General features: G+C 45.9%; 1 protein-coding gene across 9 annotated transcripts in view; it reads left to right on the plus strand.

Annotated features, from left to right (window-relative positions):
- LOC126516112 (GON-4-like protein) overlaps positions 1–25,247 on the plus strand; it is a 49,045-nt gene that overhangs the window by 11,978 nt on the left and 11,820 nt on the right. For all 9 annotated transcript variants that reach the window (XM_050166324.1, XM_050166322.1, XM_050166330.1 and 6 more), the window contains 19 exons: positions 27–101; positions 262–312; positions 849–899; positions 1,615–1,713; positions 2,987–3,106; positions 3,547–3,717; positions 5,065–5,257; positions 7,378–7,479; positions 7,947–7,987; positions 9,017–9,120; positions 12,880–13,078; positions 13,535–13,621; positions 15,135–15,303; positions 15,904–16,048; positions 17,874–18,024; positions 20,369–20,485; positions 20,730–22,409; positions 23,898–24,153; positions 24,751–24,935. In XM_050166324.1, the coding sequence (XP_050022281.1) occupies positions 27–101; positions 262–312; positions 849–899; positions 1,615–1,713; positions 2,987–3,106; positions 3,547–3,717; positions 5,065–5,257; positions 7,378–7,479; positions 7,947–7,987; positions 9,017–9,120; positions 12,880–13,078; positions 13,535–13,621; positions 15,135–15,303; positions 15,904–16,048; positions 17,874–18,024; positions 20,369–20,485; positions 20,730–22,409; positions 23,898–24,153; positions 24,751–24,935 (3,996 nt within the window). The remainder of the gene's footprint in view (positions 1–26; positions 102–261; positions 313–848; positions 900–1,614; positions 1,714–2,986; positions 3,107–3,546; positions 3,718–5,064; positions 5,258–7,377; positions 7,480–7,946; positions 7,988–9,016; positions 9,121–12,879; positions 13,079–13,534; positions 13,622–15,134; positions 15,304–15,903; positions 16,049–17,873; positions 18,025–20,368; positions 20,486–20,729; positions 22,410–23,897; positions 24,154–24,750; positions 24,936–25,247) is intronic.

Consider the following 25,247-nt stretch of genomic DNA (forward strand, 5'->3'; position numbering starts at 1 on the left):
AGTGAGGTTTCATTTCTCTCCTCCAGGAAGTAATCACAAATGAACATGTTGTAGCCATGATGAAAGCTGCCATCAGTGAGACAGAAGACATGCCACTGTTTGTGAGTAGCCTCTTGTCACTCTTTCCATGCCATGGAAACTTTCCAATGTGGGAAGTCATGTAGCAGTTTGTAAACAACATGACACACCTCAGACTGGGAAAATCACATTGTAACTTTTATTGGCTACTTTCTTTCTCTCTCTCTTTCTCTCCCCTCTTAGGAGCCTAAGATGACACGCTCTAAACTGAAGGAAGTGGTGGAGAAAGGAGTGGTATGTGTTCTGAGTTTCTCTTTATCCTGGGGAATAGAAGCCTGTTCGCGGTTATTCATAGAGAAGAAAAATGTGAACAATTTTGGTCTGGGGTTTCTTTTCGAAATCATTATGTGTGGGCTGGGACTCCTAGCTTAGAGTGAGAATGCTTACCTAATATACATGGGATTACAAGTATAAGCCACACTGCCCAGATTTTCATGCTGTGCCCTGGCATGAATCAAGGGCAAGCAGGTACATCCTGGGCTACTGCTTTGGTTTTCCTTTTCTGTATAATGTAGTTGTTACTGGTGGTGGTGGTGGCTTGGTTGAGGCAGGGTCACACACTATGACCCAAACTGACCTGGAATTTACTGTGTAGCCCAGGCTCCTCTCTCAGTCCTGCCAGTGCTGGGATCATTGCCCCAGCAATACATGAGAATATAGTGCTCAGTGAGGCCTGTAGACCACGGTAGCTGCTAAGTTCAGTGTGGGTCTTTCTGCTTATCAGAAAAGGAAAAGCAGTTACATGTTATTACTGATATCCTTTTTCATAGGTAATTCCAACGTGGAATATTTCACCAATTAAAAAAGCCAGTGAAATTAAGGTAAATGCAGAAGTCATTGTTACTCTTTTCCCAAAATATGTCATCAGTTTTGAAAGCTACTACTTAGTTTGTATTCACTACTTTTAGACATGCTGGGGGGTTTTGTTTTTGTTTGGGGGGGCTTCTTTTTTTGTTACAGGTTTGGGTTTTTCCATTCCGTTGTACCTCAGCTGCACCTCATGGAAGCATACAGACCTGCCTGTGTTGTTTGATGTGACGGCACATTAGACTCAGAGAATTCTTTCTCCTCTTAGATATCTTCACTTTCTCTCCCAATGTGTGACTTGTGTTTTCACTCGCTCCCTCCCCACTTTCTCTCCTTCCCTCCCTCCCTCCCTCCCTCCTCCCTCTCTTCTTTCCCTCCCTCACATCAATCCCTCCCTCCCTCCCTCCCTCCCTCCCTCCCTCCCTCCCTCACCTCTATCCCTCCATTCCATCTGTCCTCTGCCACTGTTGGAGCCCAGAACCCTATGCATGGTGAGCATGTGTTCTCCTCTGAGATTTCTAGTCTCCAGCCCTGTTCCATTTCTTTCTCTGTGTTATTTTATGTTTACTTGTTTTTGCATGGTGAGTGGTGGGAGCAACTATCATAGCATGTGAGAATTGGTTCTTTCCTTTTACCATACTGGTCTTGAGAGTTGAACTTGGTCATTGGGCTTGTGCCTCTAGCTGCTGAGCCACTTCCCACCCCTGTTTTCCTGTGTTCCTATTGAAGCAACCTCCACAGTTTGTGGACATTCACCTTGAAGAAGATGACTCCTCAGATGAAGAGTACCAGCCAGATGAGGAAGAGGAAGATGAAACAGCAGAAGAGGTTTGTGAGTGTTCATTGTTACTGCAGAAAAAAATTGGGCTTGATAAAGACAGGCTTTGGTGACTAGTTTTGTCACCCATTCTTTAGACACGATTGAGAAATGTTCTCTTTTCTAATGATTTCTTAGCTGGTAGGTATTCTTCTGCTCTTCAAACTCCTTATACATTTAAGCTTACATTATAAAAGTAACACATACAACTCAAAGATGTGCTTTAATCTCAGCATTTAGGAAATGCAGGTAGGAGGGATAGGAGTTCAGGTTTATCCTCAGCTACACAGCTTGTTCTAGACTCTTTCTTAGAAAGCAGCAGACGCCAGGTCCCACGCCTTTAATTTTAGCACTCAGAAGGCAGAGACAAGTGAATCTCTGTGACTTCAATTTTTAGCCTGGTCTACAGAGAAAGTTTCATGACAGCCAGGGCTGTTAACACAGCAAAACCGTGTCTCGAAAAACTGGAAAAAACCCCAAAGATATCAACAGACAAGTGTACCCTGGAACCCTGATGTCTTGATAGTTTTTTTGCTATTTTTCTTTGTAGTTCTGTCACCTAAATATACACCTCTATATAGTCTTGTTTAATTTTTCTTGTTCATGAACTTTATCTTTTCTATTTGAGTTTTTGAGAAAAGGTCTCAGTACGTAGCCATGGCTGCCTTGGATCAGGCTAGCTTCAAACTCTTAGAGATCCTCCTGCTTCTGCCACTTGAGTGTTGGGGATAAAGGTGTTTGGCACCATTGCTTGGTTAGTAACGCTTTTCAAAAGAAGTCTTCTTTTTTCCTTCTGTGTTTTGTTAATCCTTTACCCTTTGACAGTTTATGATGAAGATGAGGCTGCAGATATGGTCCCTTCCATCTTTTCTTCTTTAGGATTATTAAGTCATTGAAAATCCATTTTCTTTCTACGATATATATATTTATTGCATATACTGCATGTATTCTTTCTATGACATAATTATTTTACATGTTATATATTTGCACTTGTATGTATGTACATATATATCTGTGTGGGTGGGTTTTGTGTGTGCATGCCACAGTTTGCTTGTGGAGATCCCAGGACATCCTGGTAAGAGTTGATTCTTGCCTTCCACCATATGGGTCTTGGGAGTGGACGTCAGGTCATCAGGCTTGGTCACGTACACCTAGTCATCTGCTGTGCCATCCTGGCAGCCCAAATCCCAGTGACTGGTGTTTTGTGATTCATTCTGTTGTGGCATTTCGTGCTGCGCACTGAGGTTGGGGCACACACGTGAGCATGCACTGGGTTTGTTTTAGAGCTTATTGGAAAGTGATGTTGAAAGCACGGCTTCGTCTCCACGCGGAGTGAAGAGATCCAGACAGCAAGCGTCGTCTGAAGTGGCTGAGACAGATGAGGAGAGTGGCATGTTGTCAGAGGTAACCGGCGTCAGACAAGAGAGACTTTAGACTTACGTGTGAGAAGTGGCTGGTTTTACCATTGGTAATATCATTGTGGGCTGCCACCTTCTCAGAGTTCTTGGGAGAATGAACAGCTAAGAGATGACTGAGACCTAGTCTTGGTCACAGAGGTTTTCTGAGTTCTCTTTAGGGGTCAAGTGTATGCAACCCTTGCTTAGAGTGCTGTCTTGAAAGCCAAGTGGTGTTCTGTTTCTCTCACTGAGATAGAATGAGACCCAACTAGTCAGAGCATGTGTTGTTGAATTGACTGTTCTCCTGTCTCCATCTACAAAAGAGGAAAGAGGCCACCTTCTCGTTATTCCTTCTTCCTTCCTGTCTTACCTCCCTCCCTCGCTCTCTCCATCCCTCCGTCCCTTCCTCCCATCCATCCATCCTAACACAGCATCCTTTTTGATCAGGTTGAGAAAGTCCCCACACCTGCTCTTAGGCACATCAGTGCTGAAGTAGTGCCCATGGGGCCCCCACCTCCTCCCAAACCAAAGCAGACCAGGGATAGTGCTTTCATGGAGAAGTTAAATGCAGTGGATGAGGAGCTGGCTTCGAGTCCTGTCTGCATGGATTCTTTTCAGGTAAGCATCGTGACTCTGAATTGCTGAGAAAAGAAATATGGTATGCCCATAAGGCTGATTGCTACTGGTCAGTAAAAAGAAGTACTGACAGGTGCTGGGGAACTGCAGGGATGAACTTTGCACACATCACACATTATGTATGTGAGCACCCTGAGACAGTCTGAACGGACACTGTGTAATGCCCTTATCTAAAATGTCCAGTAAGTAGGAAATCCATATCCATGGAACATAGATTATTGGATCTCTTATGTGGATAATGAAGTTATTGTGGAATTGGTTATATCACATGATTTTGTGAATATATTAAAATGTAATTAATTATACCCATTAAAAATGTGAATGTATTATAAAATATATACATATATTTTAAAACTCTTATAACTGTTCTTGAAATGTTCATTTTAAAACCGATAACTGGATAGGGTAGAAGGCTCAGCGGTTATAGTGTTAATGCAGAGAGGACCTGTGTTTGGTTCCTAAGACCCACGCTGTGGTTTAAACCACCTGTAACTTCAGTTGCAGAATATCCACCTCTGTTTTCTGTGGGCGTTGTGCACATGTGCTGCACATATAACAGGTAACACATAAAAACACATTCATAAAATGAAAAATAAATCTTTTCTTTAAATTTTTGTTTTACGTATATGAGTGTTCTATCTGCAAGTGCACCTGCAGGCCTGAATGGGGCATCAGATCTCACTATAGATGGTTGTGAGCAGCCAGTGGTCTTAACCCCTGTTCCATATTTCCAGTCCATAATAAATAAATAAAAACAAAACGAAATAAAACATACTTACCTGTCAGGGGAGAACCCACGACCACACAGGTTGTTTCTTCGGGGCATAGCTCGTTATTGTATACCTGATGTGCTGACCCCTGAGATTCCCTGAGTCGGGAAAGTTGACTGCATAATTTGTTCTAGTGGGGCAGGCACTATGTTGACAGTCTCCTCTGTAGAGAAACTTAAAGATTTAATAAAAAAGAGAAAATTATTTGAAAAAATAAAATCTACAAGAAATTAAAGTAGATTTTGAAGAAAGAAAATCCACATTGTTATGGATTTTGTTTGCTTCTTTTTGTTTATTGAGGCGGGGTCTCACGATACAGAGCCAGCTGTCCTGGATCTCATTATGTTGACTAGCTTGGCTTTGAACACACAGAGATCTGCCTGTCCCCACCTCCCAAGTGCTGTAATTAAGAGTGTGGGCCACTGTACACAGCTGGGATGACAGTGACCTACAGTGTCTTGATACAAGTAGATTTTTAAGGAGTGTTTGTTGTGGAGTGTGGAGAATTTGGAAGCATGACTTTGACCTTCTGGGTGCTTTTTCTTTTTACTTTGTCCAGCCGATGGAGGATAGTCTCATTGCATTCCGGACTCGGTCTAAGATGCCCCTGAAAGATGTTCCTCTGGGCCAACTCGAAGCTGAACTTGAGGCTCCAGATATCACCCCGGATATGTATGACCCAAATACAGCTGATGATGAGGACTGGAAGGTGTGGCTGGGGGGCCTCTTAAATGATGACGTGGAGAACGAGGGTGAGTGGTTTGTTTGCAGCTATGAGCTGCTCAGTTGGGGTAGAGACACGTTACAGACTGGAAGCACTAGTAGTGGGTTTGTTGCTAGGCGTGCTGGCTTAGACTTCTGCTTCAGCTGGGGAAGTTGAGACAGGCCGGTGCTCTAAGACATGAGGCTAGCCTGGGGAACATAGCGACACTTGTCTCAAAGAAAAGAAAGAAACTGGAGGCTGAGATTCTACAGCTCGGTGGGAGAACATGTATGTAGTTAGCACTTGGCACCCCACACATACACATACATATACACAATAAAAAATACTTTAGAAGCAGGAAGGAAGTGTCGTTTCTATGAAACTGAAGTGGGTCATATGGCAGACTTACCTGTTGGACGCATGTGGACATTGAGTGTTGTTTGGAGGAGCTGGAGCCTAGCTAAGAGGAGGGAGCAGGCACGAGAACAAGTCAGCTGTGGAAAATGACAAAGTATTGGAGAATGACATCTAAGAGTCGGGGAAGGTGGGGCGTTTTTGACACAGGCCTGTAATATAAGGAGGATCCTAACCTTGGAGCTAGCCAGGACTACGTAGTAACTTCTAGGTTGGCGTGGGTAACTTAATATGACCTGGTCTCAAAGAAAAGAAGGCAATAAAGCAAAGGTCATTGAGATGGCTCTGTGTAGAGATGATCACTTCCAAGCCCAATAACCCCAGTTCTTTTTTTTTTTTTTTTTTGGTTTTCTGAGACAGGGTTTTTCTGTAGCTTTTGGAGCTTGTCCTGGAACTAGCTCTTGTAGACCAGGCTGGCCTCGAACTCACAAAGATCCACCTGCCTCTGCTTCCAGAGTGCTGGAATTAAAGGCGTGCACCACCACTGCCCGACAATAACCCCAGTTCTATCTCTAGACCTCCCATAGTGGTAGGAGAGAACCATCTTCTACAAGTTGTTCTCTGAGCCCCAGATGCATGCTGTCAAAGTCACTGTTCTATTGCTCTGAAGAGACCATGACCAAGGCAACCTAGGAAAGAAAGCCCTTCTTTTTTTTTTTTTTTTTTTTTGGCTTTTCGATACAGCGAGACAGGGTTTCTCTGTGGTTTTGGAGCCTGTCCTGGAACTAGCTCTGTAGACCAGGCTGGTCTCGAACTCACAGAGATCCACCTACCTCTGCCTCCCGAGTGTTGGGATTAAAGGCCACCATCGCCCAGCTTGGAAAGAAAGCCTTTAATTGGGCTTTGGTTTGACAGGTTGTAGATGGTGAGTCTGTGGCCATCGTGGCAGAAATGGTGGTGGTCAGGCAGGCACTGCACAGGGTTAATATTGGAGAGCTAATATCTTACATGAAAATTGGAAGCAGAAGAGTGGGCCTGGGGTAGCTTTTGAAACCTTAAAGCTCACCCTTAAAGAGACACACTGGCTACAGTGAGGCCACAGCCCCTAAGCCATCTTGGAAAGAGTTGCAGCAAGTGGGACCCTATCATTCAGATCTGTGAGGCAGGGTGGCCATTCTTTTTCAAGTTCCCATACATGCCAAGGCTTCCACACATGCATATACGCAAATAAATCAATAAAATAAAAACTAATGTATGTGCTGTGTGGAAAGATTCTGTAACTCTTCTCTTTCCAGACATGTAGGGTCAAGGGTGCGTTCTGGGCATGGTGGGACTGTGGTCCATGCCCACAATCGCCTAATTTAGGAAAAAAACAAGGAAGCTGGGCAGTGGTGGTGCACACCTTTATACCTAGCTCTTGGGAGGCAGGGGCAGGCGGATCTCTGTGAGTTCGAGACCAGCCTGATCCACAAGAACTAGTTCCAGGACAGACTCCAGAGCCACAAAGAAACCCTGTCTTAAAAAAGCAAAGGAAGTGAGAGCAAGAAACATAGACATGCAAACATACACATTCACAGAGAGAGAGAGACAGAGACTTAGAGACCTTGTCTGGGAAAAAAGTAGGCAGAGTTTGTGCTGGGGCATTCCTTTGATCCCAGTTCTCTGAAGGCAGAGGCAGTTGGAGCTCCATGAGCTCGAGGCCTGCCTGGTCCACAGAGCGACTTCCAGGAAAGCCACAACAGTTACATAGCGATAACCCTGTCTTGAGAAATTTAAAGGAAAGAAACAGAAAGTGTCTAACGTATTCCCCCCCAGATGAGGCAGACGATGACGATGATCCAGAATATAACTTCCTGGAAGACCTTGATGAACCAGACACAGAGGATTTCCGTACTGACAGGGCTGTGAGAATCACTAGTAAGTCAGTTTGTTCGTTATTGTCTTTTCCACATGTCTTTGTTTACTCTGGAGGTGTATTGGAAGTCTACGGTTCATTCAAATGTAGACAGTGGATTTTCATTTGTTTATTTCTGTAAGTGTTTAAATGTAACACATATGCAGAAAGTTGCTATTGTAGATGCTGTGGTCCTGTGTTTGGCATTTGCTATTTGGCGAGGGTTGTATTATACTTTGAATGCCAAAATGAATGTGGGCATGGTCTCTGCAGCCTTGAGCTTAATAAGGGGATAGAAAGAGATGGGTGTATCTCAAGCATCTTGAGGAGGAAGTGAAGCAGGTTGGAGTTTCATAACTGCTGCTTGAAGGAGGAATGTGAGCATTTGCTCAGGCGCCTTGGGAGAACCAGCTACGGTATCACCCTGGAGGTCTTCCTTGCTACAGAATAAGACTAAGTTCTGCCAACATACTTCTTTGTCCTTTCACAGAAAAAGAAGTAAATGGGCTGATGGAAGAGCTGTTTGAAACGGTGAGTAACGATTTTTGAGTGAGTATCTTGGTGAAATTCTTTAGTAAGCTCTGTCCTTTGATCTTAAGGATTTTCTCTTCAGCAGAACAGTCTGCCTATGTCAGAGCCAGCAAGGAGCACGACGCAGGGAAATTCTGAGTGGCGTGCTCTTGATTATCCTCATGCGCTAAATGCTTGGTTTCCACGTGCTGTTCCTGAGCTGTTGTTGCAAAGTGTCATTTGAACTCTGATCGTAGAGACTTCTTCCGTAACCTGTCTCATGGGTTTAGGTTATTTTTCATTTGAAGCTGGGGTTTGTTTATCCCAGCACAGTTTATACTCCATAGAGACTGGCGTGGGTGATTCCAAAGGGCAGGCAAATCTGCCTTTTAAAGATAGGTTGGATGTCTGGAGGCGATGGAAAGATGACTCTAGAATTGACAGACATCTCGCAGCCTGGACAGTAACCCAGAGTTTTTCTGTAACGTCGTGGGCTTTTATTTTTAGCCTCCAGGCCCATAATATCCAGCAGACTGTCCATTAAGCAGGAAATCTGAAGATCTGTTGTTTTTCCCTCATCCTGTAGAATATCTGACAGACGCTTCCATGAAGCAGGAACCCTGGAGGACCGTCTCACCTTTTTTTAGACAACTATAGCAGTTCTATTTTTGTGGGTCCTGCATGTGCAGTTTATACAGCATACACAAGACTGCGTCTTGAGAGCAGTGGGACTTATTATTTGTTAATGTGAACGTGTCTGTCTGTGCACCACACGCCTGGTACCTGTGAGGTCAGAAGAGGGCGTTGGATTGCCTGACTCCGGTGGCAGATGGTCGGTGCTGCCGTGTTGGTGCTGGAATTGAATCTGGGTCCTAAGCAAGAACAAGTGGTCTTTTAACCCGGGATCCTACTCCCCACATAGGGTCTCTTTTGAATCCCAACATTATTAAAGCTCCTAAGTTCTCTAGTTTTATTTATTGTTGGTATCGCTAGAGAGACTTACATAGGGACTGTTCCCTCGAGAAAACCCTCCATTTCTTTTGCTCACAGTTCCAGGATGAAATGGGATTCTCCAATATGGAAGAAGATGGCCCAGAGGAAGAGGAGCGTGTATCAGAGTCTCGGCCTAACTTCAACACCCCTCAAACCCTACGGTATGCTGCTGAGATGCAGAGTGAAGGGTGATGTGTTTCTGAAGAGGCTCGACAGTTTTGTGGGTTTTGTCTTTGTCTTTTTGTTTTGTTTTTAGAAACTATAGTTATTTTTCCCTCAGCCTCTTGTTTAGGGCGAGGAGCCCTGGAGGTTAGTTAAGCAACCAGCAAAAACAGTCTCCCTGTTATGGGGCAGTGCAGCTACAGACAAAGCTGTATCTGTTTGGGAAGGGAGAAAAATCACAGCTGGCACTGAGAGCAGCTTTTCCATGCGAGTGGTGCTGGAAAGGTGTGCAGAGCTTCACATGGCCAGCCACAGAAACACCCACCACTGGCACGTATGCAGGTCCCTCGTGGGCATTGTTTGTCCTCTCTTCCGACTAGTGCCCCTGTGGGTTGATTGAGCAAATCCCTAAATACCTGCTCTGCTGGAGCAGGAGCCAGAAACACACCCTTTGTGTAAAGTTACTGAAAAGTGGTAAGGGGTGATCTGTGACTACTTCCTGCTCACACTGGGGCATAGATGGGGGCACAGAGTGCTGGCATGCTAGCCAAGGCCAGGAAGTGCAGATGGACAGTTTTGAGTTGCTGTCCAGGCTGCGCAGGACCTTCTGGGGTTTGGGAAGTACAGGCCTAGTTGTAGCATTTGCAGAGTCTGGACTGCCTGGATCAAGATCCTTAGGAGCCCTGCAGATGCAGATTCTGAGGGAATCTGGAGCTGGCCAGTTGGCAGCACAGTGTGTAGATGGTTTGAAATCTGGGACAGATGGACTAGAGAGGGGGAGACAATAAAGTTAAGGAGTTTAAAGGAAATTTTTTACCCAGGTGTACATTTGGAACTTCCAGGCCCACAGTCTTAGTTGTTAGGGAAGGGAAGTCCGAAGACCAGCGGAGAAAGTTTTTACTCTTAAGAATAGGCTGCGGGGTGCTGGAGAGATGGCTCAGAGGTTAAGAGCATTACCTGCTCTTCCAAAGGTCCTGAGTTCAATTCCCAGCAACCACATGGTGGCTCACGAGCATCTATAATGAGGTCTGGTGCCCTCTTCTGGCCTTCAGGCATACACACAGACAGAATATTGTATACATAATAAATAAATAAATAATTAACTAACTAAATAAATAAATATTAAAAAATAATAGGCTGCTGTAGTCTCGCAAACTGGGCAGTGGTGGCACACTCCTTTAATCCCAGCCCTGGGGAGGCAGAGGCAGGCTCTGGGTGAGCTCCATCTTGTTCACAGCCTGGCCTCTGAAAGTTGGCTGGGCCCAGCACAGTTTCCACTTCACTTCTCCTCTGCTCTTATCACCTGCCACTCGGATGTCACCATAGCTGAGGCACGTTTGGAACACTTTCTCTTTGGGGTCATTTTTACCCTAGGGATTGCTCCTCAAGACGGATCTTTCCAGGTTTGAGCTTTCCTTTCGTGTCCTGGAAAGAGCTCGCCTTTTGCTTTCCTTTTGTTCCATTTTCCCCTCATGGTGCTGTAAGTCAGCTGTAGATCCGCTAGAGCCTCCCCAGCGTGGACAGGTCGTGCTCCACCACGGAGCTCAGTGCTGCCACTACAGCCCCTCTCAGTCCCTGGCCCCTGCAGACACAACCTGTTTCTTGACGTTGCTGTGGACACAGTCCTGTCTTACTTTGCTCCATAAATTTGCCCTCCAAACTTACCACTCTCAAGCCTAGTTCACTGAGTAATGTCTTTCCTTCCTCTATTGTCTTCCAGTCCCTAATATTTGGGGGGAACCTCACCTGTTAGTCTCCAGTCGTGCCTGAAGGCTTGTGTGTGTCAACTTTTTAGGGAGTAATCTTCCTCCTCTTTCTTGTTTCCAGAGTAAGTGGTGATTTAAATTACTCAGTTTCTCTGCTCACCCAGCACTCAAGCCAGATCCGTTCATCTGCCCGCATATCTCACAGTTTCAAGAGGTGGTCTGAAAAACTCTTTTGCTAGGTCTTTCCTGGGGCTAGAGAGATGGCTCCGGGCTTGGGAACACTGGTTCTTCTTCTAGAAGATGTGCGTTCAATAGCCAGGCAACACACTTGGTTCTCACAACTGTCTGTAACTGGAGTTCCTTGCATCTGATGCCCTCCTCTGACCTCCTTGTGTTGTGAGACAGACTTCACATTGTAATTGCCCACATGTGTCTCATCACCTGCATGGGAGCTCAGGCCAGACCAAAGGGGAGAGGCGACCAGCAAAGTCCAACTTGGTGAACCCAAGAGTTTTATTGTGGTTAATCGCAGAAGAATTGACTCAGAGAGAGCTGCATCACCCCAAACTCACCCCATTATGGGTGACAGTTCACCAGATCTGGAAACCTGGAGCACACTGCAGGCAGCTCAGCACTTTGGAGGGTCCTTCCTGGGTGGCTCAGTTGATCTGAACCTCTTCCAGGCTGCTCTGCTTCCAGGTTTCTGCTTCTCCTGGGATGCTTGGATGATCTCTGCTTCTTGTTTGCAGCGAGACACGTGTGAGAGGGATGCCCAGCAGTCACTATTGTTACTCCTAGGAAGGAGGGGCATCGTGAAACTGGCCAGCTTGAGAATGGTCCTGAAGCTATCTTGAGTATTTTACTTCCGGTCCTGAAAGGTTGCCTGCAATGGGGGGCTGTTTCAGGCTTGGAGAAAACTGGTACACAACAATGTGGCACACAGACATACATGCGGGAAAACACTCATACACGTGAAATGAAAGTAAATAAACCTGATCTCTGTAAGTTCGAGGCCAGCCTGGTCTATGGTGTGAGTTGCAGGCTGTGCATTTCTGGTCAGGGTGTGAGGTTCTGGTCAGGCAGCACCAGAAAGGAGTTTGAATGTGTGAAAGAGGATGTTTGCACTGAGGTAGTCTAGTTCTGTTTGAACTAGGAACTCTTTCTCCTCATCTAATCTGCCCTGGATTTTAGCATATTGCTTTCTTATTTCATTGCAGAAAGGCTTTGGCAGACTTTTGGGGTTTTGTTTTTGGTGCTAGGATTCAAGCCCAGAACTCACATTTATAACGTGGAAATGAATGGAGGGTAGCCGGAATGGAACGGGCTGGGGTAGCCGGTAAAAGAGAGACCAAATGGTGTAATTTGGAAGGTTCTCTTCTCTGTCACCTTGGGAAGAAGGCACAACGTATGTGTTGCTATAGTGCAGGAATGGTGAGGTCCAACTGCCTGTGGCATTGCTTGTCTATTTCAGCTCAGTTTCCTCTCTCTCTATGTTGTATAGACAAGCTAGTGTATCAAAAGAAGGTGGAAGATAATTGAAAGTCTTCTTTGGCATAGCTAGAGATTGACCCCAGGGCTTCAAGCATTCTAGTGGTGTGTTCTACCATTAAACTATGCTCTGGGACCAGAATTATTTCATCTGATACAGTCCTAACAGTCTGAGGGAAACCTTTGGTCAAGGAGCATGGACCCTGGGTTATAGTGAGATTAAGGGATCAAATGTAAACATACGTGGGCTGGAGAATTGACTCAGTTGCTGAGAGCATTGGCTATTCTTTTTGAGAACCCAGGTTCCATTTCCAGCTCCCTCTTGGCAGCTGAGAACTGTCTGTAACTCCAGTTACATGGCATCTGACACCCTCACACAGACACACATGCAGGGAAGACACTAATGCACATAAAAAGAAATTAAAAAACCTTAAAAAACTAAAGTTTTTTTTTATTTTTAAAAGAAGATGAACATTGTTCAGCTTGGATAAAACGTCACTACTTGCAGTTTAATGTGTCATGCACCTAGGACCGTTCACAGATTTCTTTGCTTGTTGGGAATAGGTTTGAGGAACCATTGGCCAACTTGTTAAATGAACGCCATCGGACGGTGAAAGAGCTGCTTGAACAGCTGAAAATGAAAAAATCTTCATCCAGACCACAGCCTGAAGTGGAGAAGCTTAAACCTCAGACGGAGACAGTCCATCAGACTCTGGTTCTAGACCCAGCACAGAGGAGCAGGCTTCAGCAGCAGATGCAGCAGGCAAGACTGTTCTCAGTGTCTTGTAACTGTGTCATCTCCTAGCTTCCCACTGCAACCAAAAGTGAGCAGTGTTGTGAAGTCAGGGATGGCTGTCTTGCTTCCCACGGAAACCTGAGAGAACAGCATGTCCGTGACTTGTGCAGACAGGAAAGCAGGTCAAGACCCTGATAATGCCCAGGATGGGGAATTCAGAGTTGTTGAGAACGCGTTCAAACCCGAGTAGCTGACGGTATTAGGTTTTCTTCTTTCAGTCTCAGTCCCTCTGGTTTGAGGTTCAAGTTTGTCCGAGTTTGTAGTTTTGTTCAAAGGAAAATATCTCAGAAATTCCTGCCAAGATCCTGCTTTTACTCTAGTCCCTCTGAGAAGCAAGATTCATGCGGCACGTTTGCAGGCTTCTTGGTCACATCTGTCTCTGCAGAGTCCACGTTATCATATGTCAATCTTTCTCCTTCCCAGCATGTCCAGCTCTTGACACAAATCTACCTTCTCACCACCTCCAACCCCAACCTCAGCTCCGAGGCCAGCACCACCAGAGTGTTTCTGGTAAGGTTCCGTACATCCGTACCGTAGAAGACTTAGTCTGACGTTAGTTTGACAAGTCCTTCTTCACTGGTAATGTTATTCACTGGGTGCAATGTGTATTTCTTCTTCTCTCCTGGATGTACCTTCTTGTCCTGTGGCTTCCTGTGTTTGTGTGATAGAACAGTGAGTCTCAGGAAATGTTTTTACTGGTATTTTAATTGCACTTTCCTCATTTAGTTTTTTTTTTTGTTTTGTTTTGTTTTGTTTTTGTTTCCTTTGAGACAGTTTCTCATGTAGTCCCAGCTAGCCTCAGATTCACTGTGTAGTTCACCTCATACTTCTGATCGTCCTGACTTTACTGGCAGAGTTACGGATGTGCACTACAGTGCCCAGTTTGTGGGGTGCTGCGGATATAACCCAGGGCTTGCTGCATGTTGCTCTACTGAGCTCCTCAGCCTTTGACGCTTTGATACTTCTGTTGTTAAGGATGTTGAGGTCATGACCTGTTGATTAGGTACAGCTTTAGTGTTTAGTATAGAAGTGCTTTTGTTTATGACATGTTTAAGTGTTTTTAAGATTTAAAAACTTTGATGGATCTTTGCTCCTTCCCATTCTCCCTTTCACTGTCCCCTCCCCCCACCCGTTTTTCATTCCTATAGAATTAATAGTGGATCTGTGAAAGGAGATAAGAAAGAACTCTCCATTTGGAGGGGCTCCAGGGTCAAAGCATCCTGGAGAAAACCCTTTTTGTGGGTCCATGGTTTGTTTGCTAATAACCAAAGTTCTTTTTGGTGAATGAGTGTCTTCACTTCTTAATGTAGTCAGAGGACCGTGAGAAAGTTTTCTTTAGATGCACTAGTAAGAAATTTTAAAATAATTAGATTTATTTTATGTGTATGAGTGTTTGCCTTCAAGTATGTATGTCTGTGGGTAACATGCTTGGTTTTTGTCACGGCCAAAGGTTGTCCCCTCCCCCTGGAACAGGAGTTATGGATGGTTGTAAGCCACCCTGTGCGTGCTGGGAACTGAGCCTGGGTCCTCTACAAGAGCAACAAATGCTTTTAACTGCTGAGCCATCTTCTAAAACCAGGAGGCGGCTGGGGTAGTCCCCTTTATTTCTAGCACTTTGGTGAAGGAGAAACGAGAATCATGAGCTCAAGGCTCTAGGGCTACACAGTGAGATTCTCTCCAAAAAGAAAGTGTGTGTGTGTGTGTGAGTGTGAGTTTAAAATGTAGGGCTCTGAGCATTCTTCTCAATAGCCTCGCTGAATTTGATTCTTACTTGGAAGGAGAACATGCATGGCAAGAATGCATAATGCTCGGTGTGAGTGAGACTTAAAGTATGACAAATGACTGTAGGTCCAGTCCCCGAGTAGCTGAGGGTAAGACAGAGAAGTCGGAATGGAATGCTATCACTTAAGAGAGTTTTCCCTGCCTCTGGTCCTCTAGCAGGCAGGGCCCTTTCCCCTGCAGAGGTTTAGGGCTGTGGAATTAGCTGTCTGAAGTAGATCTCCTTTCTGACCTTTATCCTCAGAAAGAGCTGGGAACCTTTGCAGAGAACTCGGTCGCCCTTCACCAGCAGTTTAACCCCCAGTTTCAGACCTTGTTCCAACCCTGTAACTGGATGGGAGCTATGCAGCTCATTGAAGACTTCACACATGTCAGCCTGGACTGCAGTCCTCAGAAAACTGTCAAGAAGACTGGTAGGAGATGCATGCTTGTTATTTTGTTTTGGGTTGGTTTGATTTTGTGATTTTTTTTTTTTTTTTTTTTTTTTGATACAAGGTTTCTCTATGTATCAGCCCTGGTTGTCCTGGAACTCACTTAGTAGACCAGGCTGGCCTCAGAGATCCGCCTACCTCTACCTCCCAGTTGCTGGGATTAAAGGCATGTGCCAGCACTGCCTGGCTTTTAGCTTCAGGTTTTCGTTTGCAGTGAAGATGAGAGTCTTTAGTAATATTTTATGTATAATTCTTAGGAATGGAGTATGTAGAATATTTATAGTTTATGTTTTCTAAGAGAGAAAGGGTAAAAAGATGTCTGAGGATAACAATATTTGTGTGCACTGCTAAGTGCCTTATCTTCCTGTCTTAGGGGGTAAAGTGTTCCACACGAGGAAGGACAAAGGAATCAACATGGTTTAGCTCCTGTTAGCCGTATGTTAGGTTGAAATGGCTAAAAACTTGGGGGGTTCAAGGCAGAGAAGAAGATCTCCGCTTGAATGCTAGCTAACATGGACTTCTGTACTTTGTGGAGCCCTTGGTCCTTGGACGGTACTTAGCACAGATCATCTTTTCCTACAGCCAGTGAATTTCCCTGTTTGCCGAAGCAAGTGGCCTGGATCCTGGCCACAAACAAGGTGTTCATGTATCCAGAGCTCCTTCCTATCTGTTCACTGAAGGCAAACAATCCTCGGGATAAGATCATCTTTACCAAGGCTGAGGACAAGTAAGTGTGCTGTGAGGATGAAAGGAGACACAGGGAAGGAGAAAGACGGTTGCTTTCGAAAAGCATAGCGAACGGAGATGTGACCAAGCAGAGCCGTGTAGGCGGACAGAGATGCCACACGTGTCGTGGTATTATTATTATTATTATGATTATCATTATTATTATTTCCTTTTATGCAATGGGTGTTCTGCCTGCTTGTGTATCATATCTGTGCACCATGTGCATAACAGCCACAGAGACCAGCAATGGGTGTTGCTGGATTCCCTGGAACTGGAGTTCTCTGCACTGTTGTGAATCACCATGTGGGTGCTCTAATCTGAGCCCCAGATCCTCTGGAAGAGCAGGCTGTGCTCCTAAGCGCTGACCCCCTCTCTCCAGCCCTGCCACACATTTTTGAATCATTTAAAAGCGTTGTTTAACCTTTTGTTTCTTGGAAAGCCAATCTTAATGTAGTACCAAAAGGAAATACTCAAAGTAAGAGTTTTTAAGCTCTTTTCCTCCCTCCCAAAGACATTGGTCCTTGTTCGTTTTACCCCAATGGAGTTTAAGTTCTGATCCTCCTCCTCCTCCTAATAGGTCAGAATACAGCTGTGAGCCTTGTAGCCTAGTGTGCTGGGTGTTAGATTCCCTCAGGGCTTGGTGTGTGCTGGGTACTCTGAGTTACCGCCTTAGCTCTTTCATGGAATTCTGATAGAGCTTCAGTAATTTAAGTAATTTTGTCATTTGCTTTTTCAAACACACAAGGACTTGCCAGGGGGTGGCAGCCCATGCTCTTAATACTAGCACTTGGGAGGCAGAGGCAGCCTGATCTCTGTGAGTTCGAGGCCGGCCTGGTCTTCAGAGAGCAAGTTCCAGGACATCCAGGGCCACACAAGAAAACCGTGTCTTGAAAGAAAAGAAAAAGAAAAACAAACCAACAACAACAACAACAAAGAAAAGGCACAAAGGTTTCAAATTGTCATTTAATCCTCTGAGTCATTCATTATTAGTGTCTGAGGCAGGCCCTCACGATCCAGTCTCTTATTTGAAAATCCACCTCAGTGAGGATGGCCTTGAACCTTGAACCCTCTTGGCTCTAAAATTCTAAGAGCAGGTTTTTGGTTTTGGGCTTTTCTTGTTTATTTATTTATTTTTTTTTTATTTTGAACTTTTCCTCCTTTTTATTTAGGTTGGTTTTCTTCTTGTTTGTTTGGGGAGGAAAACAACAGTGTCATTGTGTGGCCTGGACTAGCCTCCAGCTTAAAGCAGTGGTCCTGCCTCAGCCTTTCAACAGGGTTGAGGTTGCAGGAGTGTGCCACCATGCCTGTAGCAGCTTACTCTGTGAGATGTTATGGTTTTTGTTATTGTTTTGAAATGTGACCAGCCTCATTAGTGCTTGGCTAGTGCTGGATCACTGGCCCTGATTATGTTATATCTGAAACCAAGCTGGGCGTACTGGAGTTCAGTCCAGCGAGTTACATGACAGCCCTTGTTCTCTTGATAAAGGGTTGTGCCGTGGACCCAGGCTGGTCGGAGCATGGCATCTCCTGCCCCAGCCACCGGGGCTTTGAGAGTGTGCCATTGACTTTGCGTTCTTCTGTGCTGTTATCCCAAGAACTCACCAAGGATGTTTGCACAGTGAACTTAAAGCAATTTTATTATCAGTGCTGTGGGAGTGATGTAGGGTCTTCTCTACGCCACTGATCCAGTTGTGTTTGCTTTTAAAGTACTCAGCACTCTGTAAATATCTGAAGGTGTAGAAGGCGCTCGTGAAGCATGAGCTGTTTGGAGAGCTCTTTTGAAGAAAGGTCTGTGAAGTTAGGTTGTATCTTTGCTTCTCTCTCAGTCTGCTAGCTTTAGGACTGAAGCACTTCGAAGGCACTGAGTTTCCTAAACCTCTAATCAGCAAGTACCTTGTAACTTGTAAGACCGCTCACCAGCTGACGGTGAGAATCAAGAACCTCAACCAGAACAGAGCTCCTAACAACGTGATTAAAGTGAGTGTTTCCTGCAAGCTCCCCTGTGCCTCCTGCAGAGGAGCACCCAGCCCTTTCTCTTCCTTCAGCTCTCCGTGAAGGCAGTGAAGTCCCTCCCAGAGAGGACAGTTCAAAGGACAGCGTCTCCCACTGTTCCAACTTTCCTTTGTAAGACAGTCATCCATTATTTTGCTCTTAATTTGCTCTGGAGTACCTTCATCTTAGCCTCCCTTTTGGATATTCCCTAGTAAGAAATTATTCAGGCCAAAGGATTCCACAAGTCCCGGACCCTTTTAGCCCTCTTGTGTCTCCCTTCCTCTGGGTTCTACAGGTCGACAGTATGGCATTTCCAAACCTTCTCCGCAGGGCTGCTTTTGTTTTTTAATTAAGCCTGTGTCTGTGTGTGGGTGCATACAGTCGTGTGCAATGGTTCAGATTCCTTTAAGCTGCAGTCATGTGCAGTTGTGAGCCACCTGCCACAGCTGTAATCCCAGGGGAAAAGGAAGAGGAAGGGGCAGAGTGGGATAGTTTCATTTCCAAAGTCAATGGCTGGCTGGAGGTGCTGGTGCACACCTTTAATCCCAGCACTTGGGAGGCAAAGGCAGGCAGATCTCAGTAAATTCTATCTCGAGCAGCCTGTACATATTGCATGCTCCAGGACAGCCAGGGCTATACAGAGAGATTCCTTTCCGCCTGGGCTGACAGCGGTGTGCTGGGAAATCAGTTTGGGGTCCTCTATGAGAGCTCTTAACCGCTGAGCCAAGGTAAGCCAGGTGTGGTGTCATAGACCTAACCACTGCTCCCACGGGACAGAGAGCCTGGAATTGCTGTGAGTCTGGGTCTATCCACGGCTCTATAACATTATCCTGTTGAGAGGAGAAAAATAAGAAAACAAACAACAGAGAAAAGATTTAAGTAGTTTAAAGAGCCAGGAAGCTTTTTCGAGGCTTTAGTTGTGGAAGTGTTTCATCCCTCTTCCTCGTTGCCCACATTGTTGGAAGGTGATGTGATTACCCCTTCATTACACAGTAGGTTTATCACCGACTTACTAATCTCAACCATGGATTCCTGCCCTCCTGCCTTCCTTTCTCTTTCTGACCTCCCTCTTTCCTTCCCTTCTCTTTCCTCCTTCAGTGCTAAGAGTCGAGGAATCACTAAACCACACCCCCAACTCACCTTACTTACTGATGTACTTCCAATTTGTGTATGTGTGTGTAAGATTTGTCGTTTTATATGTGTATTTGTGTGTGCCTGCTTGTATGTGCACCGTGTGTGTTCAGGTGCCCGTGGGGGTCAGAAGAGGACATTGGATCTGTGAACTACAGTTACAGATGGGTGTGAGCCGCCCAGTGTGGGTTTTGGAACTGAATCCAGGTCCATGGCAGGAGCAGTAAGCACGTTTAATTGCTGAACTATCTGTCAGCCCCTTGATTGATTAATTTTTTTTTTTTAAATCACACTTATTTTTCTTGGTAAGGACATGTACATGCCACAGTGCACAGATGCACACACGAGGTCAGAGGACAACTTGAGAAAGTCTGTTCTTCCTTGTACCTATGAACTTAGGAACTTATTTTCTCATGCTCAGGCCAACTGCCTGGCCCAGTTATTCTTTTTATTGTTTGTTTGTTTGAGACAGGAATCTATCTGTGTAGTTCTGGCTGTCCTGGAACTTGCCATGCAGACCAGGCTGGTCTAGAATTTACTGAGATCTGCCTGCCTTTGCCTCCCAAGTGCTGGGATTAAAGGTGCGTGCCAGCACCTCCAACCCATTGACTCTGGAATTGAAACCGTCACAGTGTATCTTTTCTTTTTCCTTTCCCTCTGGGGTCACAGTTTTCCCCATTGCGCCTGGTTGGCAGTGTCTTTTCCGCTCACCACTCTTCCTTGGTGAAAGTCGCTTCTGTTAGAGGAGGGTAAGGGCTGTGTGCTCAAGCAAATGTTTAATAAGATTATTGACTTCCTTTTCTGTGTTCCCTACATTTCCAAGTTTCCCTCCAAGGGGTGTCCTTGGGGAAGATAATTTGAGTCTTTTTGTTTGTTTCCAGACAGGGTTTTTTGAGTAACAGCTCTAGTTGTCCTGCAACTCACTTTGTAGACCAGGCTAGACTGGAAGTCCCAGTGATCCCCCTATCTCTCCTCTAAGTGCTGAGATAGTTTTGAGTGTCGGTATAATCAGGATGGACATTTACATTTATATATTTAATATTTGTGAGACTTTCATGAATTAGAGGAATATTGTTTGAAATGCACAAATATTCAACATTTATTACTGAGTCATCCCTGTGTGTGTCAGAAAACCAGCCCCTCCTCCCCATTTCCCAGTCTGAACAAATATGACTTTAAAATATGGTTTCTTGCTTAGTTTTATAAGAAGACCAAACAGCTGCCAGTTCTCGTGAGGTGCTGTGAAGAGATCCAGCCACATCAGTGGAAACCGCCCATTGAGAAGGAGGAACACCGGCTCCCATTCTGGCTAAAGGTCTGGCTATCCTTCAACGCTGCATGAGGCAGAAGTCCCTAAAAGTTCCTGTAGGAGTTAGATGATAATTTCTGACACAAAATTCAGGAAGGTCATACACTTGAGATGTGGTTTTCCTAGAACACTGCTGCACGGAGAAACCCTTATCGGGACTGTCTTCTACTAATCCTTAGAGCCCAGAAAGGTCATTTTCTTTCCCCTAGATTCTGACATGTGCTAGAGCACAGTGTTTCCGTTTCCTTAGGCCAGTCTGCAGTCCATTCAGGATGAACTTCGGAACATAGCTGAAGGCGCTGCAGAAGGAGCAAATGTGACCACAGCCACAGAGAGCGGCACAGATCAGCACTTGGAGAAAGCCGGCCCTGAAGTGGGGAGTGCAACTCGGTACCCATTGCTGATGCCCAAGGGTGTGGTGCTCAAATTGAAGCCAGGTTCCAAGCGTTTTTCCAGAAGGGCTTGGCGACAGAAGCGGCCATTGGTCCAGAAGCCCCTCCTCATCCAACCGAGTCCCTGTGTTCAGCCCGTGTTCAACCCTGGGAAAATATCAACCTGGCCAACTCAATCAAAAATCCCTCCAAGCAACAGGGTGGTCCAAATTCCTCATCTGATGCAACCAAACACAGTCTTACAGACACTTCCAGGTTTCCCTCCTGTGGGGGTCAGCGGAGAAGATACTTTTGAGTCTCCTGCAGCACAGCCTGCTGTACCTTCTGGTCCTGAAGCCAGGACCAGCTTCCCCCTGTCTGAGTCTCAGCCACCACTGCCTTCTTGTTCTGCACCCAAGATAATGCTACCCTCACTTGCCCCTTCGAAATTTCGAAAGCCATATGTGAGGCGGAAGCCCACAAGAAGAAAAGCGGCCAAGGTTTCTCCTTGTGTGAAACCTGCCCCCATCATCCACTCCACACCTGTCATCTTCACGGTTCCTGCCGCCACAGTGAAGGTTGTAGGCCTAGCCAGTGGCTGTAACGTTATCCAGCCTGTTAGTGCAGCTGTGGCCCCAAATCCGCAGACCATTCCTATCACCACTCTCCTGGTTAACCCTTCCTTCCCCTGCCCGTTAACCCAACCGCTCGTGGCCTCTTCCATCTCACCCTTAATTGTTTCTGGCAATCCTCTGACTCTTCCTGTACCATCTATTCCTGAAGATAAGGCTAAAGCGAACTTGGGTATTGCTGATGGAAAAAATGCTCCTCAAAACTCTGAGTCCACATTGAAACCCCAGGAACTAACTCCCCTCTGTGCTGCTGTCTTCTCCAAAGAGGAGCCTCGGCCATGGCATCTTTCATCCGGTGCAGAAAGCCAGGGCGCGTCGTCTGAATCGAGTGCCCATGGCTGGACAGGTGTGAAAATAGAACAGGTTGGGCAGGCTTTAGAGCCATTGTCTCCCGGTCTTCAGGAATCTCTGAATTGTGCACCGAAGGATCTAGAAGAAATGGTGAAGATAGAAGCTGAGGACTGTGTGGAGGAAATCTCTGTTAACTTCCCTGGAGAGAAAGTGAAAAAAGAATGCTCTGTGGAAGCAGACAGTGGCTGCCCTCAGGAGAAGCTGAGTAGTGCTCTAGAGATGAGAAAAGACACAGTCCTGCAGAAGGAGGAGACTCAGCCCGCTAAATCCCTTTCTGTGTCCCAAGACCCGCCCGATGAGGGGCGCACAAGTGGAGTTGGAAACAAAGGATTACCAAAAAGCACTCCGTCCTCCATGGCGCAGGACATGGTGCTTAGCAGTCCTCCAGGGAAGCCTGAGGATTCCGCCAGTGCTGAGGGTCAGTCTGTGGGGACCCCAGCAGGACCAGACACTGGAGGAGAGAAAGATGGGCCTGAGGAAGAAGAGGAGGATGATTTTGATGACCTCACCCAGGATGAAGAAGATGAACTGTCATCAGCTTCTGAGGAGTCTGTGCTGTCTGTCCCAGAGCTCCAGGTAAGAACCAGAGTAGTTGCAAGTATATGCGGACTCAGTAGAATGTTCCTTTGTATGTTATAGTCGTAAAGTGTCCTTTGACTTGTGATTGCATTATGGGACATAATTTAGAGACTTGTGACGTGCTATGGAAAGGGGACATTCTCTTTGGGTTGTGTATATTTCATTGTCAGTTTGAATCGCTTGAGCATACTTTATTTTTTTATTTTTGCATTTATTCTTTTATTTATTTGGGTATGTGCATAATATGGCATGTGTATAGAGGTCAGAGGACCAGGAGGAGGTGGTTATCTCCTTCCATCATGTGGGACCCAGGAATTGAGCTCAGAATGTCAGGCTTGACAGCTGTTGTCTGTACCTGTTGACCCATCTCATTGACCCCTTGAGCATACTTTAAATATCAGACAAACCAACAGCAAAGCTCATAGCACAGGGGCTATAGGTAAAATGACACCTGTTGCCTACCTTAATGGCTTGAGTGCATTCCATGGGGTCACATGGTGTACGGAGAACTGATATCTATAACTGATTCTCTGGGTCCCTCCCATGGGTTCCACAGCATGCATGGACCCCCAGCATATGTATACAGACATAGATAAACAAGATTTTAAAAAAACAAACAAACAACAACAACAATAAAAAAACGCATGGTGGGGAAAAGATGGCTCCACAGTTAAGAACAGCTTCTGTGCCTGGCAGTAGTATTGCAGGTCTTTAACCACAGCACTCAGGATTAGAGGCAGGTAGACGAGTTCACTGTCAACCTGATGGACAGAGCGAATCCCAGTACTGCCTTTTACTGCATTTTAGAAATCCTGTCTAAAACAAACCACCAACCAGAACAAAAGAACACTTGTTCCTTTTCCATAAGACCCCGATTTGAGTCCTCACCCACCTGGCTTCTCACAGTCTACATTGACTTCAGTTTCAGAGGATCGTGTACCCTCTTCATGCCTTTGTAGGCATATGGTACTCAGGTATACATGTAGGCAAAGCTCTTCTACTCATAATAATGTAATGATTAAAAAAAGTTTAGCTGGCCCTTCTGTTAGTACCAGCACTTGGGAGGCAAGGAAGGTGGGTCTCTCTGAATTTCAGGCCAGCCTGGTCTACAGACCTAGTTCTTGGGCAGCCAAGGCTACACAGAGAAACCCCATCTCACAATACAAAGCAAAATTTAAATAGCTCTTAAGAACTGGAGAAATAGGTATGTAATCGAGCATGTAGTTGTCATGTGCAAGGCCCTGATTCCATCCCCAACCCTTCAGAAAGGAAGCAAAGAACAACACCCAACAAGAAGAGAGAGAGAGAGTTACAAACCTCCTAGGTATGGGTCATGTCTTGCCTGTCCCTGTCCCCAGTGCCCTCAGACTTCTCCAGTCCAGAGTGGTGACCCTGCTTTACCTTGGATCCTCCTGACCCTGCTCCTGTACTTCAGCTCTGTGAGCTGCTAGGAGCCCTTGTAAACAGTCTTTGGGGTGCATTTAGGAAACAATGGAGAAGCTGACGTGGCTGGCTTCTGAAAGGAGCATGAGTCAGGAGGGTGATTCTGAGGAAGAGAACTCCCAGGAGGAGAACTCTGAGCCAGAAGAAGAAGAGGAAGAGGAGGCAGAAGGGATGGAAGCCTTGCAGAAAGAGGATGAAGTGAATGATGGAGCAGTTGGAGATGCTGCTGAGAAGCCCCCTTCAACCTTGGCCTCACCCCAGACTGCCCCAGAAGTAGAGACCAGCATAACCCCACCAGGTGAGTGCAGCTGACCCTCTCCCTTGGCTGCAGTGCCCAGAGGACAGTGTGCACAGTGTGCAGCTTACAGAGTCCCCGAGTAGCCGAGAGGCTCCTTTCTCTCTCTGCAGCTTTCCTTCCCCAAACTGAATAGGTTGGCGCCTTTGAAACACAAAAGACAGAAAGTTAGAATCTCTTCAACACTTCATTTACGTGAAGTCACTCTGTTTTATTTGTGGTTCTTGCCTCCTCTGTTCTTGAAGTTATGAAGTGTTTGGCTTTCATGTTTACTCCTTAAACTTCTCTGTTTTGAGGCCGGGTCTTACTGCATAGCTCAGGCAGTGTTGTTTGTTACAGTGCCTCTCTCCGTTGTAATGTCATTGTAAACTGGCATGGGACTGGGTGTTCCAGCGGCAGTCCTCAGTGTTCTCGCCTCCCCAGCACTTTGCTGCTCTTGCTGCTAGCTGGCTATGCCTATGCAAGGAGGCAGATTGTTTTGTCTTCCATTTTCTGGCTATTCTTTTCCAAGTTGTGCATCACTGTATGGGAAGAGTGCACTTATGGTGGGTTGCATATTTATAAGGATTGAGAAAGAATTTTTTTCACATGTACTCCAAGGAGACAACATCAAAACTGCTGGAAAAAGCCGAAGCGGTCATCGAGCTCGGAACAAACGGGGCAGTCGGGCTCGGGCCAGCAAGGATACCTCCAAGCTCTTGTTGCTGTATGATGAGGACATTCTTGATCGGGACCCCCTCCGGGAACAGAAGGACCTGGCCTTTGCCCAGGCTTACCTCACCAGGGTAGGCAAACAGCTAATTCTTTAGTTTTTAATGCCCATCTGTGTGCACGTGGCTGCTGCTGATCTGGAGGAGATATTGTGAACTGGACTGTGACTAAGTAGGTCGCCCAGCAGGAAGTGGCCTGGTCCAGCACAGTCAGAACTAAGGCTTTTCCTACATGCACAATAGGTTTTGTGTCTGCCTTGTTTGCTTGCATTTGCCACAGAGTTAGTTCTCTTAGAGACCCGCAAGGGGCTCCAGAGTTCAGCCTCAGTGCCCTTATCCTCAGCCCATCTCTCTTTCAACCAGGGATTAGGGGAATGGTGATACTGC

Source organism: Alexandromys fortis, unplaced genomic scaffold, assembly GCF_014885135.2.
Source record: "Alexandromys fortis isolate MF-2015 unplaced genomic scaffold, M_Fortis_MF-2015_v1.1 scaffold_152, whole genome shotgun sequence".
Taxonomy (NCBI): Eukaryota; Metazoa; Chordata; class Mammalia; order Rodentia; family Cricetidae; genus Alexandromys; species Alexandromys fortis.